This window comes from Glossina fuscipes, unplaced genomic scaffold (assembly GCF_014805625.2).
Source record: "Glossina fuscipes isolate IAEA_lab_2018 unplaced genomic scaffold, Yale_Gfus_2 77474, whole genome shotgun sequence".
NCBI classification, from domain to species: domain Eukaryota; kingdom Metazoa; phylum Arthropoda; class Insecta; order Diptera; family Glossinidae; genus Glossina; species Glossina fuscipes.
This window is the reverse complement of record NW_024004529.1, coordinates 4,877-23,644: the sequence shown is the minus strand read 5'-3', so window position 1 is coordinate 23,644 and position 18,768 is coordinate 4,877. Positions and strand designations below refer to the sequence as shown.

The 18,768-nt window shown below is 30.9% G+C and overlaps 2 protein-coding genes across 2 annotated transcripts; one reads left to right on the top strand and one right to left on the bottom strand.

Moving 5' to 3' along the window:
* Positions 1–8,344: 8,344 nt before the first annotated feature.
* Positions 8,345–9,305, top strand: LOC119643974 (ubiquitin-conjugating enzyme E2 L3-like). Its single transcript, XM_038043488.1, has 2 exons — positions 8,345–9,031; positions 9,098–9,305. The coding sequence occupies exon 1, from the start codon at positions 8,521–8,523 to the stop codon at positions 8,992–8,994; it is 474 nt and encodes a 157-aa protein (XP_037899416.1). The 5' UTR covers positions 8,345–8,520; the 3' UTR covers positions 8,995–9,031; positions 9,098–9,305.
* Positions 9,306–10,569: 1,264 nt separating this feature from the next.
* LOC119643972 (cap-specific mRNA (nucleoside-2'-O-)-methyltransferase 2-like) lies at positions 10,570–12,912 on the bottom strand. The gene is made up of 2 exons (XM_038043487.1): positions 12,323–12,912; positions 10,570–12,261 (listed from the first exon to the last, which is right to left on the bottom strand). Exons 1-2 carry the CDS (start codon positions 12,821–12,823, stop codon positions 10,696–10,698), a joined length of 2,067 nt encoding a protein of 688 aa, XP_037899415.1. The 5' UTR covers positions 12,824–12,912; the 3' UTR covers positions 10,570–10,695.
* Positions 12,913–18,768: the final 5,856 nt, after the last annotated feature.

Sequence of the window (18,768 nt, the reverse complement as noted above, 5' to 3'; positions counted from 1 at the left end):
GAGGCTTTCTTCAAACGTCTGCAACGAACCAAAAAAAAAAAAAAAAAAGAAAGCCAAATGGGAGTTTGGTACCTTTTTTCAAAATTAGGATCTATAATTATTCGAATTAAATCTTTCATAAATATATTGAAATAGTTTCTCTAAATATCTGATTGACACGAACTAGCACTTATCTTAATGGTACGTCTCTTCTGCAAGCACAACTATTCTTGGAAAATAAACAATTAGCGAATTGTTCTCAGGTAAAGAAACGGGATACAAAGTTGTACTTTGCCTTGTGGAAAAAATATATAAGTAAGAAACTATATATAAGGCTTATTACTTAAAAAAAGAAAAGAACTGCGATTTTGCTTTATGTAATAAGTTCTGAAACGTTTTAAAAGAACCTGAATTTGAATATTCCGAAAATTCGAATTTTGTTTTTGTTTAATTGGATCAATGAAGTATCACAATGTCAGCTTTTTTAGAATGGATTAACAATTAAATATAATAAAAACGTAGTTGAATAGCCGACTTTTTACTTGGGAATTTTAAATGGACCACATAGTTCACCGGCTGATTTGCTCCAGTTAATTCAACGTAATGTTTTAAAAATTTTAATTTTTCCAAACATTTAATTTCATGGTAATCTTTAGACAGTCAATTACCGCATAAACGAAGCATATTGTAAGTCGAGCCATTGATGGTGATAAAGCAACGTCCACATTTGGAGCTGAAAATTGTTTCTCTGGCTTAGAGCGTTTCAGTTAAATTTTTGTCCCACATATTGCGTAACTAGGGCGTCATATATTCATAATTCTAAAAAAAAAACAAAAAAACTCTAACCGTTATGTGGCGAATGTGCAAGCTCCAGTGAATGAAAAAAATAGATCAGGATCTCAGATTTAGTCAATTTTATGCAAAACGGCCATATGTTCTACTATTTTTCTCCAGTGTTTTAGCGGCTGCTGCTATTACCACGGCGCCCTCTATCTCTTCAATTTCATACGTAAAAGGGCTTCACCCATCTTTCAAAACTTCTTGGACAAGTTGCCGACGGGAAAATAAACATGCATATATTGACTATGCCGCCTGCATCTCATGACTTGTATTGTCATCGATATGAAAGAAACTTCACACAGTATCGTCTTTAAAAAAAAAAAAACGTCTCGGAGAAGTGATCAAAAAGACGCTAACATATAAAGGAGATAAAAAAGGAAGAATTTTTGTTCATATTGAACGAAAAACACAAGTTACTTAATAAAAACTTAATAGAGCATAAAATATATAAAACTTGTTTGCCTACTTTACATTAGCTGCAGAAGTTCCCAATCTATCTACTACCGTCAGTTTTATAATTTTGCAAGTCATCCAATTCTATGCATTGTCCCAATGCAGTAATTTATCAGGCGTTTGTGGCCCAAATTATCAAACATGAGCGAATAATTGTTTAGACATTCTAGGATTCGATCCGAATAGCGTATGCCTTCGGGCCAAAATACATTGGTATACCGAATTTCATCAAAATAACTCAAAAATGCAACTTGAACACAAAAAGAAAAGCTAGTCAGAGAGGCAAGCTTGAATCGAACCGTAGAATAATAGGTGGACCTATCGCAGGTCCTCCTGGGAGTTGCGTACCTGCGCACAAACTTAATATACGTTTGCACCGCAAGCGATGTAGGGTACAAAGACATATGAAATAGAAGTGCCGTGAAAATCTAGAATGAGGAGCATTGCAAACCGGGGACACTACCCATAATATCTAGCAAGGCTTATTACTGAACGTTGTCTTAATATACGTAAAGAGTGCAAGCAGTTGCCCTGGTCAAAAATCATATCGTTTCAGTTTAGTCCTAAGCAAATAAATAAAAATCAATTGATTAAGAACACACTACAGTGGAAATTAACATTATACGCTAGATCGCATTTCAAGATTTCGACACATTTATATTGAGTTACATGACTTTGATTGATGAAATCGAATAAGTAATGTATGCTAAGGTTTACGAACTTATGTTTGAGTATTTCTTGATTTACTGCATTCGCAAACAACTCTTTACACGACATGATTGACCGACCGACCCGGCCACAATCGCACGATTACGTAGTTGTAAACATCAAGTGATAATTGCGTGCATAAAGAAACCAGAAAACTTCGGAAACCTGATATTATGCTAAGGTCAGGGTAATGAAAGAAATTGGAACAAGTTTCATTTACGGTATATATGTAGTAAGTATATTAAATGCGAATTATAAGCATTCCTAGTTATATTTGATTTCTTGCTTTATTAGCATAAACAGCTGAGCTCAGGGATAAACATGAGTTATTTGAAAGTGGAAAAACAAAAACAAACAAAACAAGTCTTACAATCACGCTCTGTGAAAACAAACATTCGTTTACTGTTTTATTATAATAATAAAGCTAAAGAGAAAATGATAAAAACGAAAAAGCATAATGACTTACGTTTTATTTTGGGAAAGATTTATTTGTGGTTAGAAAAATATATAAATTTCCGAGGTATTTGTTTTTGCAAATGAAAACTTTTTTTTATTAGCAAAGTACTTTTATGTTCTTATCTTTAATTTTTTTTACCGCTAAATTTACGCTTGTTATTTTAACCAGTTGCTTTCACCATTGGATAAAACCCAATCACTTTACCTCGACTTGAAGACCACGACAAATAGTTTTTAGGTTAAAAGCGACGAAAATGTTTATGCGTTTAAAAGAATTTTACGCGTTCCCCCCATTTTTCTTAAGACGTTTTTAACGCGCATTTCATTTTCGTTTGCGACCGTCCCTTGCTAAGATTTATTTGTTTGTAACACTTTTTTTTTTTCTTTTTTTCTAAAGCACATTCACATATACATATAAGATGCTGTTTATTATGAAAGAGAATAAATTTCGCAAAAGCAATAATTAAAATTGACTCCTTAACTCCCAAAAAATCAAAGCAATTACTTTTATCCTCTTTTCTCAGTGCTGGCAAGGTCCACGTTTTTTCGAATTTTACTTTTTCAGCGGTTTATATATTAAAGAAAACAATCTCTATCATCATGATGACCTCTTTTTTTCACTTTTATTTACTGTACACTTATTATGCGCTTGTTGTGTTATGTTAGCTGTTCTCAAAGCTCATATTGTTCATCATAACTCATATACGAAATCATCTTGCGCACACATAGTTCATTTCATATTAATTAAATATTAATTAATTCAGTCTTACTTTATTACAAAAACAAAAAAGCAAAGAAACATAAAAAAGTGAAACAACGTTACAGTTCATACATTAAATCATTTACACTGAAATGTACATAAAATGTTTCTCCTTTGCAAATTAAATAATTTTTGGTAAGCTAAAGTTGTGGTGGGGGTCGTGTGGTGTCTTATTGGCTGGCAAAGAAATTTGCTGACGCTCGCCCGCTGTTCCCATTTTCACATGCATGTAACTTTCGAAATCTTTTCTGGCGATGCTGTTTGCATTTTGCTAAGAAACATAACTTTTTTTTATGGAAATATTTTTTAATAGTTTAAAATAAAGCGAATGAATGAACAAGAAAAAATTCGACTCCAATAAACGCAAACGTAAAAACACACCCTACACACCGAAGTTATAAGGAAAAAGACTACCAGGAACATCTGATCTTAAACATACTTGCCACCTGTCATGCCTGCCATATGTACCATATTTGCATTTTTTTATCTCAAATCTGAAAAGTTTTAATTACAAATACTGTTGTTAACCTCCGATTTTCTACACTTTCCAAATTGATTCGTATTCATTTTATTTCATTCATTTCCCAATTTGGAAATTATAATATTTTTTTTAATATAAAAATTATGTCTGTAACTATAATCAACCATATCTCCTTCCAGCCTTAGCTGATTATTAAACATGGTTAAACAAATAAAATCCTCTTCTCTATTATTTTTCAATAAGTACAATAAGCGCAACTCAAAGCATATCAAAACGAAAAATAATTTTTATTATTCATTTTAAATTTCGGAAAAGAGTAAAAACTAAAACATTTTATGCTTTTTTGATTTGAAATTTTTCCATTTCTTTTGTTGCAGTTAAAAAAAAATTTAAATTAGTATAAAAAATTATCAAATTTCTTTCTCACCTTTCTTAGCCTTGATTTGTTTTATTTTGTCTATTTATTATTATACTATTATTATCATTTCTATTATTATTATCATATTAACTTACGATTAGATTGCACAATAGTCGCATTAGTGTGCAGCAAATATAATGAAAAGAAAAGTTCGGTTTTGAAAATCCCTGAAAGCAAATGGAAATTTGGGTAATTTTATTAAATATTACAAAATATAAAAAAAAAAAGATTGTATTTGTGATGAGCATTTTTTACAAGAATATATAAAAAATACCGGATTCAATCCTGTATTGCCTACAAATGCGTTCCCAACACTTTATCTAGGTACACCTGAAAAACATATCCCATCGATCCAAGACGGGAAACAAATGGAACGAATGGATGTGTGCGGAACGGACACAATGACGGACGATAATATCCCATCAACATTAAAGGTTAAGGACAAACTTGGAGTATATCACGTATACTAGTCTAGATAGTCAAAGTAAATTTCCGCAAAATGGAAGTGTAGATAATAGAAAACTTAATAAACTTAAGACCTTAAAAAAGAAAATATAGAGTATTATAAAATTTCAGGAAAACCAGGACAACATACATAAAAATAAATCATGTGTAAAAATTATGCTAAAATACGTCCCTGTATCTGACTAACTTAAATCTGCAACTCTGTATAATTTGTTAACCACGCGGTCATTGAATTAAAAATTAAATACAAATTGTATATAAATTATTATTAATAAAATATTAAAAATGAATAACGGTTTTGCAGACATTCTGCCTCCATCGCCATCGTCGTCCACTATTAGTGGATGTTCCGATCTTGATTTCGATGCTTTGGGAATGCATATAAATAAAATAGAAAACGCTGAAAATGGGAACAAACAACAAAATGGAAATTGCGGAGGTCTCAATCTAGATGATGAAAATGAAGAAGTGGCTGAAAAAGGTGAACACGTCTGGAGCTATGATTCGCAAGGGTGCATCTCTAAAAATGTGGTAGAAAGTAAAGAATAAACTCAGTGTGTAACCTGTTATATCGAAACCATGTCTTAAGGTGCAAAGTGTTATGATAGCTGAAATTTTGTGCTACATATTACATAAACAATGAAGTAAGCTGGCTTCGAGTTTGTATTAAAACTTAAAAATGCAATTAAAAATATATTCAAAGAATAATAATTATTATAAAACAAATAGAAACCGGTTATTAAAACCACGAAATTAATTTTCATCATCACTCCCATCAAAAATTAGTTTGATACGGCGTTCTCTGACGTTGAAAATTTGATCTGCTGAATATTCTCGCTCCTCGATAGTTTGTAGTAATTCCAATATAAATTTTTTGGCAGCCTCTACATCTGCTGAAGCTTGCTCTCTTTGAAATTTTACATTGTGCCAAGAAAACCTTTTCTTAAAATTTTCAAAACACCCTTTACTTGCCAAAAATAATACTCATGCAAGTGTGCCGTTTGCAGATGGCATTTTGATCATAATAGGTGCGGTTGTTCTCTAGAAGGAAGCTAATCTTTGTTTAAATGTGTGTAAATTCTGAACGGTTTTTGGTGCAAAATATTTGTGCTCAAAGGGATTTTTTTATCTAAACAATTTTCTATCCATATTATAAGAGCATCTTCAATTTTTACAATATTTATATCCCGTTTGCGGTATACACGTTTCGCACCTTGTGAACAACCAAAGGCAATATTTTTTCTAATTTCGCTTTAAATTTAACGATTTTGCAATCGATGTGTGCTTTTCTCCGCAATTTATACGATTTAAAATTCCAATTTTTTCTTCGAGTGAAATAAATTATCGTTTAAATTTTTGCTTCTTTATCTTGTCAGGCATTATTTAAATTTAAGGACCAAAATTAAATTTGCCATAAACTTAATTTTTTACATACCGCAAATGGAAATTATGCACTCATAAACTTTACCTTCCAAAATGTTAAAAACAAAGCAAGCAAAAACTTTATCAGTTTCATTTACAAAGAACAAAACGCATACTGTCATTTCTCAAAATGAATGGAGATTTCCCTGATTGAACTCAATTCAAAGAAAAATTCAAATTTTGAAATCGTGTTATATTAAAACCGTGTTACAATTAATTTCATTTCTTGTACCTTGTAATATCGAAACGATGTTACACGAGGGACGCCTGTATATATTTTTTAAAATGTATTTTACTTTCAGAAAAGCCAAAAACACCATTGATAAAGAATATCCATCAAAGTAAATTTCACTCTGCAACTCTATAAATGTCTATATCATTCCTGTTTGTCGATAGAAAATTATTAACCGAATTAAATTTTAGGGCAACTCGAAAGCGTCACTTTAGAAGTAGTGGAGACGTATGAGTCCGGTGTACGTGCCTTTGCTGAGCTAGCTACTTCGTGAGATGTCGAAGGGATTCTATATTTTTCGCTCACTGATACTCTTCATACTGTTACAAATAACGGAGCAACACGCACTTGACCTTTAATGGACACATGGACAGACGTAACCTATCCTACCGAACGGGCATCTGTTGTAGCCCTCGGCGATTCTGCACCCGCCATGCTTATGATGTCTATGTGGACACCGAAGTTGGGTCCGAAGGTCTTTATATTTACCATTACATTTTATACAAAATTTATTATATTACAATGTATAAGAATTATAGTTTTATTTAATTGTAAATGTGTACACATGTACGGATGTCACTATATTGTTATACATAAATTGTTTAATATAAATACAATTAATACAAATGTAGGTGGCTACACTTAGATGTTTTTATTATACTTAGATGGATTCTGATTACACATCATAAAGAGCTTTGAACCACGATTCATGTAATAGAAAGGAAGGATCAAATTCAATTAGTATAAATTTAGGCAACTCGTCCAAAAAAATACTTCAATTATTTAGCACCACTTCCACCAAAGTGAATGTTAAATAAATCCAAACGATGTAAAGTTAATGAGGAAATGATTCCAATCGAAATGTCTGCCACTAAGTGTTCATTTATTTCATAAGAGATGTTTAATTCATCTGCGCAGGAGGCGAAAAATATTTGTTTCCCATGGCTTCCCAACAAGGCAAACTTGGTTTCGAAGCATATATTCTAAGAATAAATTCAAATAAACTTTTGCATATTTTAACTCATACAATTTTACTTTTCACCGTCACAAAACCAAATTAAACAAACAACTTCATCACCTACCGCTCTCCACCACCATCGCTTTCGAAAAACACGCAAAGGCAAATATTCAGAAAAAGCAAAAATTCGTCATCTCTTTGTGCGCGAACTTAACAAACTAAAGATTAATTTTTGGCAAACACAATTCGTTAAGTCAAAACCACGTTACAACTTTCAGAAATAAAATTTTACGCTTTGTAATTATAAATACAAAACGACCAATAAAATGGACTTGTATAACTTTTGCATGCATATGAAAGTTTAAAGATAGTTTACTTGAATAAATTTTCGATTAGAGTTTCCATAAGCTTACTATTTAGCTGCTGTAATTTAACAATACATGGCTCCGTTATGGTATAAAGTGGTAATGAAATAAAAATTTGCTGTTAAATTATATGATTTTGCATATATACAAAAAAAAAAAAAACAAATTAAAAAGCTAAAACGGTGAAGGAGAACTACTTTAAATCTTTTTTATATTACACGATTTAAAGTTACAAAAATTGTTCATTTAAATTTTTATTTTAATTCCAAATCTTACAATTGCGAAAAAAATTAAAAGATATATATTTTTAATTTAGGCAAACATACAAAATTTAGATATTAACAAGTTGATATAGGAATGTTTATTCAATTTTATATATTTATTAATTCAATATCGTAATAGAAGCCATCTAAACGAAGTAACTTGGCCCATAGCAAAATTAACGATCTAATGAAAAGATGTCGTCTAGTATTTGGTCACTTTATGTCCAAAATGTGCCTCGATTGGCGTTCAAAATACCCACAAGGTACGCACACTTGATACATGCATGAATTTTACGTATATTGAGACACCAAACTTTATTATGAATGAAATCAAATTATTTGGGTTTAATATTAACTAGTCAATTAATAATTAAAGCAAGCGACTTTTCTTCAGAATGACAATAAATAGTTAGACTCCTGCCGAAAGTACAGAAAAATAGATCGCTTAATATTTAAATTATTACATATGTTTGCGAAACATATCTGTATTTATTACTGCTGTGCATTTAGAAAATGCGATAACTCTTTACATGTGAGATAGGTAAGAAGCAGCTAGTATAAAAAAAGAAAAAGTTGGTTCGGTGTGTGTGCAAATCAGCAAAATTCTGGAATATTTTTAGTTTTTCTTTTCTTTCCAACAAAAAAGAAACCAAATTCACATTATAACGTGAACAAAAAGTATTATTTATTTACTTTTGTTTCGTATCACTTGACGACGTTATGACAGCTCCTCGTCGTTTACGTAAAGAGTTAACTGATTTACAAGCTATGTCAGTTTCTGAATTGAAATCCTTTCGTGAAATTGCTACTGATGATGATAATCTTTTGCGTTGGACTGGCCTAATTGTTCCACAAAATCCCCCGTATAATAAGGGAGCATTTCGGATCGAAATCAATTTTCCAGCCGAGTACCCTTTTAAGCCACCAAAGATTAATTTCAAAACAAAAATATATCATCCAAACATCGACGAGAAAGGTCAAGTGTGTTTACCAATTATAAGCACTGAAAACTGGAAGCCTGCCACTCGAACGGATCAAGTGATACAGGCTCTAATAGCTTTAATAAACGATCCGGAGCCAGAGCATCCGCTAAGGGCGGACTTAGCAGAAGAATTTTTAAAGGATCGCAAAAAATTTATAAAAAACGCGGAAGAATATACAAGGAAAAACAGTGAAAAAAGACCAGCCGATTAGTTTTATTATGTTTTATAAATCAAAACAAAAGTCCTAAGTACGTTGTCGGCCGATTATGTTAGTTAAATTAATAATCATTTTCATTTTCTTGTCTTTTATACAGTAACGTAATACAACCGATGTATAGGCTAAAAGAACCACTACATCTAACTGATATAATTATATATAAGTCGAGCTCTAATGTCTATCCAATTCTCTAAAGTCCGTGCGTGGTTCTCGGAAGGAAGGGTTTTATTACTTATAACATATATAATGTGCATATATATGTTCTTTTTCAATTTTCTTTTCCAACGATTTGTGCTTTTCTTTTTTATATTATTTATTTAATGGAAAAAATTTTATCATTGGAATTTAATAACTAAAGCAAAGCAAATCTTGATTAATTAATAAAATGTAAATTTCTTTATATTCTTCTTTAAAAAAAAAAAAGATAAGAAAAAGATATTACTAATATGAAGAATAATTGTGAGGTTAGAATGTTTAGAGATCGCGGAGGTGCTCACACGATTATATGCACAGGTAGAAAAGAAACGATCAATGTAATTAGGTTTCCTTTAAAATAATTTGTTGGACTTTGTATTAAAGTTTAAAGTGTGTTGTTTTATTTTAATTGAACATTATTGAATAAATTAATTGCAAATTTTAAAACAAATTCACTCATTGAGGCATCAAACTTCTCGAAAATTAATCCAGTTGTAACTTCATGACATGGAAATACCTTTCCATTCAATATAAAAAAAAAAAAAAAAACTGCAATGATTTAATATTTTGTGGTCTGTAAATTTCTCGTAATGGGAATTAAATCATAATTTTTCTAGTTATTTATTAGCTAAAAAAGCAGTCAAATCTCTAAGAATGCAAAGCGCGATTACGAAAGAACCCCTTGTACAAATCACATTTTTATGTATACCCAAGTCTTTTTTGCACGATAGACACGTTTTTTAAAAAACGGTGCAAGAAAAATCGTGCGATACATAAATATAGAGATATGTTCAATACCTTCGAAAAATCATGTAAAGTGATAAAGTTCCAGATTCTTTCCGAAGAACCGTGCAAAAAAAGTACTAATGAAATCTATGCTGCGTATTTATAAAATAAAAACAATCCATTTTTCTTTAAAAAAAAAATTGTAAATAGCGTAGAATAAAAATTCAGTTCATAAGTGCAACACAACAATTCAAATTTCGTGCACAAGCGTGCAAACGAACAATTTGCAGAATTTTATTGAAATCTACTATCCTGTGTTTGAGATGCAGAAAAAAGTGATCATAAAATTCCGGTATTCTCCGCAGTAAACCAAGTTACTAATAAAGTCAAAATTAGAAACAAAAAAAAAAATGTTTTTTCCGTGCTAGAGCCGTGCAAAAAAAGAGTGAGTGAGGGTTAGCCTAAAGCAAATAGGTTTTGTTTCCATATCTTTTGCTTTCGAGATGGAACAAAATTCTGTTACGTCAACCCATATAAACTTCATCATGGACTTTTTCTAATCCAGCTTTTCATTTATTTTTCGGCTTCTTAGTTGTTTTTTTCCTTTTTACATATTTTCTGATCTTATTTAGAGTTAACAGTCACTCTTACGATAACACACTGTGTGTGGTTTGAAGGGGTGTAATGAGGAAATTTCTGTCACGAGAACATTCTTTTAAAAGTTCATGATCTAATAAATATTCAAGACTTTGATTATTTTAACATTCATTATTTTTAACTTTCATCTAAGAGAAGTTTATACTTATGTAACAATAATTCATTATTAAAATATGTTAAACTACGATTAAATTCATTACGATGCAATTCCTTTATATCAATTAAGCATAGAATATCTTTTGCATTTGTGGGAGATTTCATGGCCTCGATCAGCAATTTCAAAGCGTGACAATATTGACCTTTTGGTTCTTTAAGAGTGATAACAAATTTAGGATGCCAACTTATGGTTAAAGTTTCGAAAACATTAACTGCTAAGTATCTTAGAATAGAAACCGCGAAATGCGTAACAAATGGGAGCTCTGTAAATTCCAAGTTATCAATTTTTTTCAATAACAAATTGTGTAATATATCGTAGAAGAATGAAACCTGCTTATCGGCAAAGTCTCCGTTTTCATTTTTGGAATAATTAACCTCCAAATCTTCGCCTAGTTTAGCTTTCGGTTGCCCTAACCATAGCGGCTCTATTTGATGAATTGTTTTCAATTTAGTGCGCATCACTATTAACTGTACATTAACAAATAAACTGCTGCAAAGTTTGTCTATGGATTTTCCTTTATAGACGACTAGCCTGCATTTGTGACTCTCCGCGAACTGTGCACTTGAGACATCTGCGCTTAATATATCGCTTTTTATATATTTTTCAATGTCGTTCAAATATGTCTTTAATTTAAAGATTTGCTCTTCTTTGCTGCCTGTCTTTAGCATATTGCGCGCCGTATAAGAGCCGCGATAGATTTGCAACTTGAAACCCTTTTCAATAGCATTTGTAAATTTATAAAGTATTTTCGATTCTTCGGGTATTTGTATAACATTATATCTGCGATAATATTCTTGGCATACAAGAGAACGCAGCAACTGACTTGATTTCACTTCGCTGCGATTCGCTTTTAGTTCATAAGTAAAAATATTATTTTCAACGGCCGTGATTTGATGATTCATAAACAGACGACAGCATATTTCATGTTGCATTAAAAAATCTTTCGGTAAGTGGGATTTCTTGAATAAAGACGCAGCTATGGGTTGCTCTTTGTTCAGATGTTCGCTCATTACGCTTAAGATTTCCTTCAAGTTTGCAGTTTCTTTATTATAATTTAAGCAAACTATATAAACCTCAGAGTTACCACGCTTGGAAGTGGCCGGTTTAGTCACATGCACCTTCTCGAATACGGAATTGAGCAAATACAACATACAAACGCTGCTAGATTCAAACATGGTAAACATTTTCATTACTAGACAGCCGTGATTAGCCAGTGCAGTTAAGGCTGCTGTTATTTCCGCTAAATGTAACAAGGACACGTGCTCCTCTTGACAGTCCGGTGATTCTACACAATCTACCGATCCATCGGCTGTAATTAAGTGCACTTCTCCCTGCGGTAAGCGTCTCGAGCATTGTTCTGCCATATCTTTTAAGTTGTCTTTACTTATGATATTGCCCGTGAAATCTTTATGAAATAGCCAATTATCCAAAGTAAATAACATGAAGCGATCATCAGTGATCATGTTAAACCAAGGATTGCCCTCATAATAGGGATTTAAGGTAGAAGCCAACCAATGCCACTGAATCTAAGATATTTGGAAGATTAGAACAGCCAAACTACTATAGTTACTTGCCTTGTTTATTTACTTCTTTTTTTTCATATCGGGAACACAAGAAATGATTTAAAGCAGCTATAAAGGCGCCGGGGGCTTCACATAAGTGCAACGAATTCATCTGGGGCCCTTTTATTAGCTGGGGGAATCTACCCAAGCACTCATAAAATTTGCACCAAGCAACTGTAACGAATTCTGCCTTAGTCTCATTTTTTAAACGCCATGCAATTTCACCGGATGGATCTTTACGATTCGTATGTAACGACCAATTTTCAATCTCATAATCGTTCAGCCTACTTTTGACTTCATTAAGGTGTAGTTTCAAATCTTGCAGACTTTCGAATTGATAGAATTCATTAAATAATTCGTTAGCAGTAGGCAAAATCCAGGAAATTTTGTTTTGATACTCAAATGATTTCCCAAATATTTGTTGCACTTTATAATTCAGTAGTGTTCGTGTTTCTTCTTTTGTTTTCCAGCTACAGAAAAAATCGCTCTGTGGACTTAAAGGAGGATGAGGCGTGTTGGTCATCATATTTATTTAAAACCTATTAATTTCAATCTTCTTGGATATGGAGTTAGACCGGACAAGGCTAATTAAAATTTCAGTCTTATTTTTCTTTTAGTTCTCCTTTTTATAGAGTTTACAACTTCTTTCTAGTCACCTATACAAAGGGTGTTGCCAGCTGTAAATTAATATAAAGTTAAATGGAGGTGCCAATTTTAAATTTAATTTTACTGATTTTTGTACATTATGATTACCTTATAATAATAAATATAGAAAAACCAAAAGTTATCAATAAAGTGCGAGCGCTAACTTAGATAAAAATAAAATTTGCATTTTTTAAAAAGCGACAAAAAGTGTGAACTGTTAAACGTCCGTAACGTTGTATGCGAGAAATTTTATGCAAAATTTTAAATACGATCATTTGGCCGCGCATGGTAGGTTTAATGTTAATTTTACAAGTTAGCCTAAAAGTAGACCGCCATAATTTTTATTATCAAATTAAACAAAGCCCTCGCTAAATTCGCTGTTAAAAGGCAAAGCACAGAGTTGCTTATAATGAATAAAAAATTGCCAAAATGGTTGAATACCCAACTAACAACTCAAATGTTAATGCCAATCAGCTATGTTAAACGCGCAACTTAACAGATCAGAAAGGTCCAACTCTGTAAAATAACATTATCTAACGGACCAACTCTGTAAAATAACATTATTTAACGGACCAACTTAACAAAAGCCGTCGGCAAAACAAAAACTTAACATTATCTAACGGACCAACTTAACAAAAGCCGTCGGCAAAACAAATTTAATGGATTTCGGCAGCAGATTTCTTCAAATCAAACAACAAAAGTAATGAATGTTAAAAATGCAATTTTGAGTTAACTCCAGAGTCTGTTAAAAAATATGTTATTTCCTTAAAAGCTACGATAATTTTTTTTGGCTTTGACTGAGATAATTTTATTTCCGAGAGTAAAACTAATCTTCTAATACTTCTTTAGCTGCTTTACCAAGGTAATGCAAGAACTTGATTATAGTATAAATGTCAACAACGAAGTAGTCAAACTGTGTTATACACGAGCAGGACCAGCCCACACTGTAGAAGTAATCGGTGATGTAGATGTTAACTATTCCGTTGATTTTGTCCCAGGCATTCTGCTGGAGGAAAAGTTGGCTACTCATTATAAAATTTGGCGTGTTCTGAGAGCATTTACTTGACAACATTGGAGGTTGCTGGCGTCGTTATTGTAACAAATTTTTTTGCTCTGAGACGATTTGCTTGGCAGCATTAGGATATTTTTATTTTAAAATTATTATTGTCAAAATTTTTCTACCATCGTTTCTGTTCAGTGGTTTTTCTGGCCATCTAAGATAAATTAAAAATGCATGTAGATTTGTACATTTAAAACTTTTTCATTTATTTACTCTGTTAATATATTTCTCCTTTTCTTCTCATTTCATCTAATTTCTTTTCATATATTTCTATTATATATTTTTCCAGCTTATTCATAATGAGACAGTAATATATCTTATTTTATGCTTTAAAGTGGGCTCTTTTTTATTTTTTAAAATAGTTAATTACAGCTAAGGTGACAAGATTTTCTTTCCTACTTTAGGTCTCTTAAGTGGAAAAAACGTTAAGTGTAAGTGGTGGGAAAAATATAAGTTTATATTATTTTTTCTTTATTGTTTTTTTTTTTTTTTTTTTTTTTTTTTTTTGTTATTGTTTAGCAACCTTATATAAACGAACCCAGGAATTTTTCTTTTTTTATACCCACTACCGGCTGGTGACTATAAATTAATAATTTCTTTATCGTTTCTATTATCTAAGACATTGATTAAAAATTTGCGTAAAATATGTATGCGTGAGGCGACCGTCCTTCTGGTTATTATAGCATTTTTCAATGTCGCAATAAGTAAAATAATCTGAACAATTGATTTTTGTTCTAAGAAATCTTCATCGGGCTTCATAAACCAATTTTGATCTTAAATAAGTGTAAGCCAACTGTACTAAATTAGCCCGCAACAGCAAAATAGTAAAACAATTAGAAATAAGTAATAAGTGGTAGGATGCGCTTTTGTTGTTAGTTAATATTTACTGGATTCATTTAAAAGTTCTTCTAAAAATTCTCAATTTATTTTAAATAATTCATGTCAGCCCATGGCTACCTACATATACCTATAAAAAAGTAACCGATTTTATATATTTTAACCTTAGGCGGTGAGTATTTAAAGATTCGCCCTAAAAGCGAATGTATTTTTCTTATTTATTAAAACTATGTCTAATAAAATTGTTCTTTCATAAGTATTTTTGCCCATATGCGAAGGGTAGCGTTAAGGTACACATATATATTACATTTTTAAGATATTAGTTTACATTTTATTTATTTATTTCTTTTGTTGTGGTCGTTTGAATTTATTAATCTTATTAATATATTGTGTAGCAATGCATTAACGGAAGTGTACACTTATTTTTTATTTCTTTTATTATACCCACTATCGGCGATGGACTTTACTTGAAAAAATATGCTGCGTGTGGACCTCGTAAGGCAAAAAGGTTGTTAGTCGGAATAGAATTCGTAATCGATTTAGCACCACCGTTCCTTGATCGGTGTTCATAATCGAATCAGTACAACCGTCTATTTGTCTGCCTCTTATCTTTAGATTACTCGTGGAAACCGAGATTGGATTTAGAAATTTTTATTATATATAACCAATTGACGATTAGATATTAAGTTTGCAAATAATCGGAACGCATCTCCGAGAACGTCTGATATTGTCAAATATTTATAAAATATAAATAACCACCAAAAAGATTAAAAAATATTTAATTTAAACCAAGGCGCATATGTTGAAAGAAAAGAAATGTAAAAATTTATGGTTTTTAATAGATATTGATCTAAAACCTGTGATAAGTATTTACGAGAGTAATCTTCTGTCGACACGCCCACAATTAACGATCTATAGATTGGATTACGATAGTGGGTACCAAATATTCGCCCCAAGACGTTTGTTTTGTGCCGTTTCTATGACTGATTGTCAATTGAAGTTGAATAAACACAAAAGTGATAAATTTGTTATGTTAGAACCCGTTTTTATTCTTGTTCTGTAATTTCTTATTATTATATACACGATTTGTTTTTTTTTCCTTTTTTTCTTATTTATTTATATAAAAAATAGTTTTTCCCGCAAAATATGTATGTAGCATTGATTTTTTAACACTAAAAACATTGTAAACTGTTATTGTGAGAGAGGTAGGAAGAATTAATACAGAGTGAGAGAGACAGAGGCGTATGAATGCTATTCATTCTCTTTTTGTGTTTTTTTATAACAAATTTCTAGAAAAAAACAAAAAATAATTTATATGTTGTTACCTATAAAATGTTCAAAAATTTGTAGAAGATTATAAACTAAGAAGATATATAATGGAATTTTTGTTGATTTATAAATTGTATAGAATATTATTTTTTCAATAGTTTTTTATAGGTCTTAACAAATTTTGTGTGTTGTCTCTTTCGGTTTGAAGCGATATATGCCTTTCGTTTGTGTGCCACAAATAATTTTATTTATATACAATACGTCGTGATTTTTCGCAAACAAATCAAAGAACTAGAGTAATTCAAGAGAATTAAACTAATTAATCTTCTAAATTATTCAAATATTATTTGATATATATTTAAAAAAAATTATACATAACTGAAAGAATTAAAAACCTTTAAGAGGGATGATAACGTTGAATGCGAAAGTGATAGCTAATTTTCAGTTATTTTGTTTCTTTTCTACTAGAAGCGCGGGCGTTTATTGCTAAAAAAAAATTTTCATTAATTTCCCTGAAAAACGTTGGCGAACGCGAATAACGAAAGGCTTAAAAAAGTGTTTCATAGTGTAGCAAATTTTTAGGTAAATTAGCGACATGTTTCGTTTGAAAAGCGATTTATTCACTTAGAATAACTCTTTTGTATGCTTGTAACGTATATAATTGTGAGGGTTACGTGTTTTATTCATGTAAAACTATATGTTTTTCGTAAATCGCTTAAGTATGCACCGCTATTACTGCGAATAGCCAACAATAAATCATTATTAAATCGTTAATAAAAAAAGAAAAAAACAAAGTCGCCATATTTTTGAGAAAGTTACGATATAAGACATCACTGTTGAGAGATCTACTTAGCAATGCATAAATAAATTAGTTTAAGTTAAGTTTACATCGTAAACAATGGTTGCAAATTAGTGGTTAATGCAATATGAGTGATAAAATTATAATATGATTTCACAATAAAAGAAGCAAAAGTAATAATCGTTAGATTGCAAAGATTAAAAAAAATTTGCTCCTTACAATTTTTTTTTTACTGATCAGCTGTCAGTGCCATTTGTGGACTTTTAAATATTTGTTTTGTGGAGTTTAAAAAAACTGAAAGATCTTTATTTAGAATAGAACATCACATGTCCTTTTCCTCAAGAAGAATAATAATACAATAGACGGAGAACTGATTGATGAAATAGTAAGGAACGATGCAAGTCAGTAAAAGTGAATACCGAAATTTAGTGAAGATTTTAAGAAATAAATTGATCAAAGCGTTTTGTTATCAGCTGAAATCAATTTGTTAAATATTTTGTAGTAATGAATTTAGGAGAAGATGACTTTTGCAAAATTGCCGCCACCAAGAATTTGAAAAGCTGCATAAAAAGAAGGTACAATTTACAAGAACGAAAAGTTAGATGCGTCTAAAGAATATAAAATCGTAAATGAGTTATTCTTTCATTAATGTGAAATAGTTTAATTAAACATTTTGTCGCGGCTACGAAATGTTATTAAAATTATTTTTGAAAATTTCTAGTTTTAAATAGAACCTAGTTACGGGTTATTTCTATTAGTGCCGTTGCCGTTAAATGAAAAAATGCATTTCCGCTGTAAACTTCTAATTTATTCTTAGCTTTTTTTTTTTGAAAAAAATCTGTTTTCTCAAAATATTGCGAAACGCAGTCAAAGCATCTTAAAAACGCGTAAGTCTACACCACTACGCTTAATAAAATTATTAATATAATGGCATTTCAATATAAGGTTTTACATAGAAAGTAGTCAGAAAAGTGATCCGATTCGAATCGATGGAGTTTGTCCTTGAATCAAAACAGGGTGATGCACCAAATTTCATGAAAATATATCTAAAATTGCCCTTTTAGGTTGAATATAAAGATATAAGGACATCGAATAGACGGGCAGACGCACAGGCAAGCTTCGACCGGTATAGCGAAAATTGGGTCTATCGTAAGGCCTTCTGCTTTCTGATGTAAGCACCATCCGTTTTCCTTATCTATTATATATAGCATGAAAGGAATAACTTTAGAAAATCTCGCATTTATGATGTTTTTTCAATTTTCATCGGACAATCATCGGACAAAATTGACGCATAAACCATCTGCAAGTATTTAGTTTGTTTTAAGTAGTTATGATCAGCAATCGTTTGTGTTGTAAAATAATTGATATATGTAATCAAAATTGAATCTGATTAAGGTATATGTCCATCTACAATTCTTTCGTTAAAATTAATGAAACTTTTGTTGAAATTTCGTTATAATCACAAATAATTTAAAAATTTTTGTTTCTATTTTGTTCATTTGATTTGTTGCGTTTTCCGTTTGTTTCTTTTATTCATATTTACTGTTTTTGTTATTTTATTAAATTTTATTTTCATTTTTTGTTCATTTAGTTTAAGCATAGATTAGCTTTTAACCCCTTGTATGTTTGCTAGTGAATCATTAGTAGTAAAAAGTGATCGTACATATAAAAAACAACTACAACTACGCATACATTTTAATACTACAGGGAAATCGTTATTTGAAAAAAAAAGCATATCAAAGTTTGTGAAAAGAGTTTTAAAACTTTACAATCTTTTTAAATGTTCATTTTTCTAGTTATATTTAAATTGTGCTATTTTGAAACCCACCACCCAACCCACAAAAAAGGAAAAGATTTAGGC

Excerpts from the sequence above, each read along its gene's own strand:
- LOC119643972 (XM_038043487.1), bottom strand. The coding sequence starts at position 12,823 with ATGATGACCAACACGCCTCATCCTCCTTTAAGTCCACAGAGCGATTTT. Across the intron at positions 12,262-12,322 it reads CCCGATATGAAAAAAAAGAA|ATTCAGTGGCATTGGTTGGC; the intron begins GTAAATAAACAA and ends CAAATATCTTAG.
- LOC119643974 (XM_038043488.1), top strand. The coding sequence starts at position 8,521 with ATGACAGCTCCTCGTCGTTTACGTAAAGAGTTAACTGATTTACAAGCT.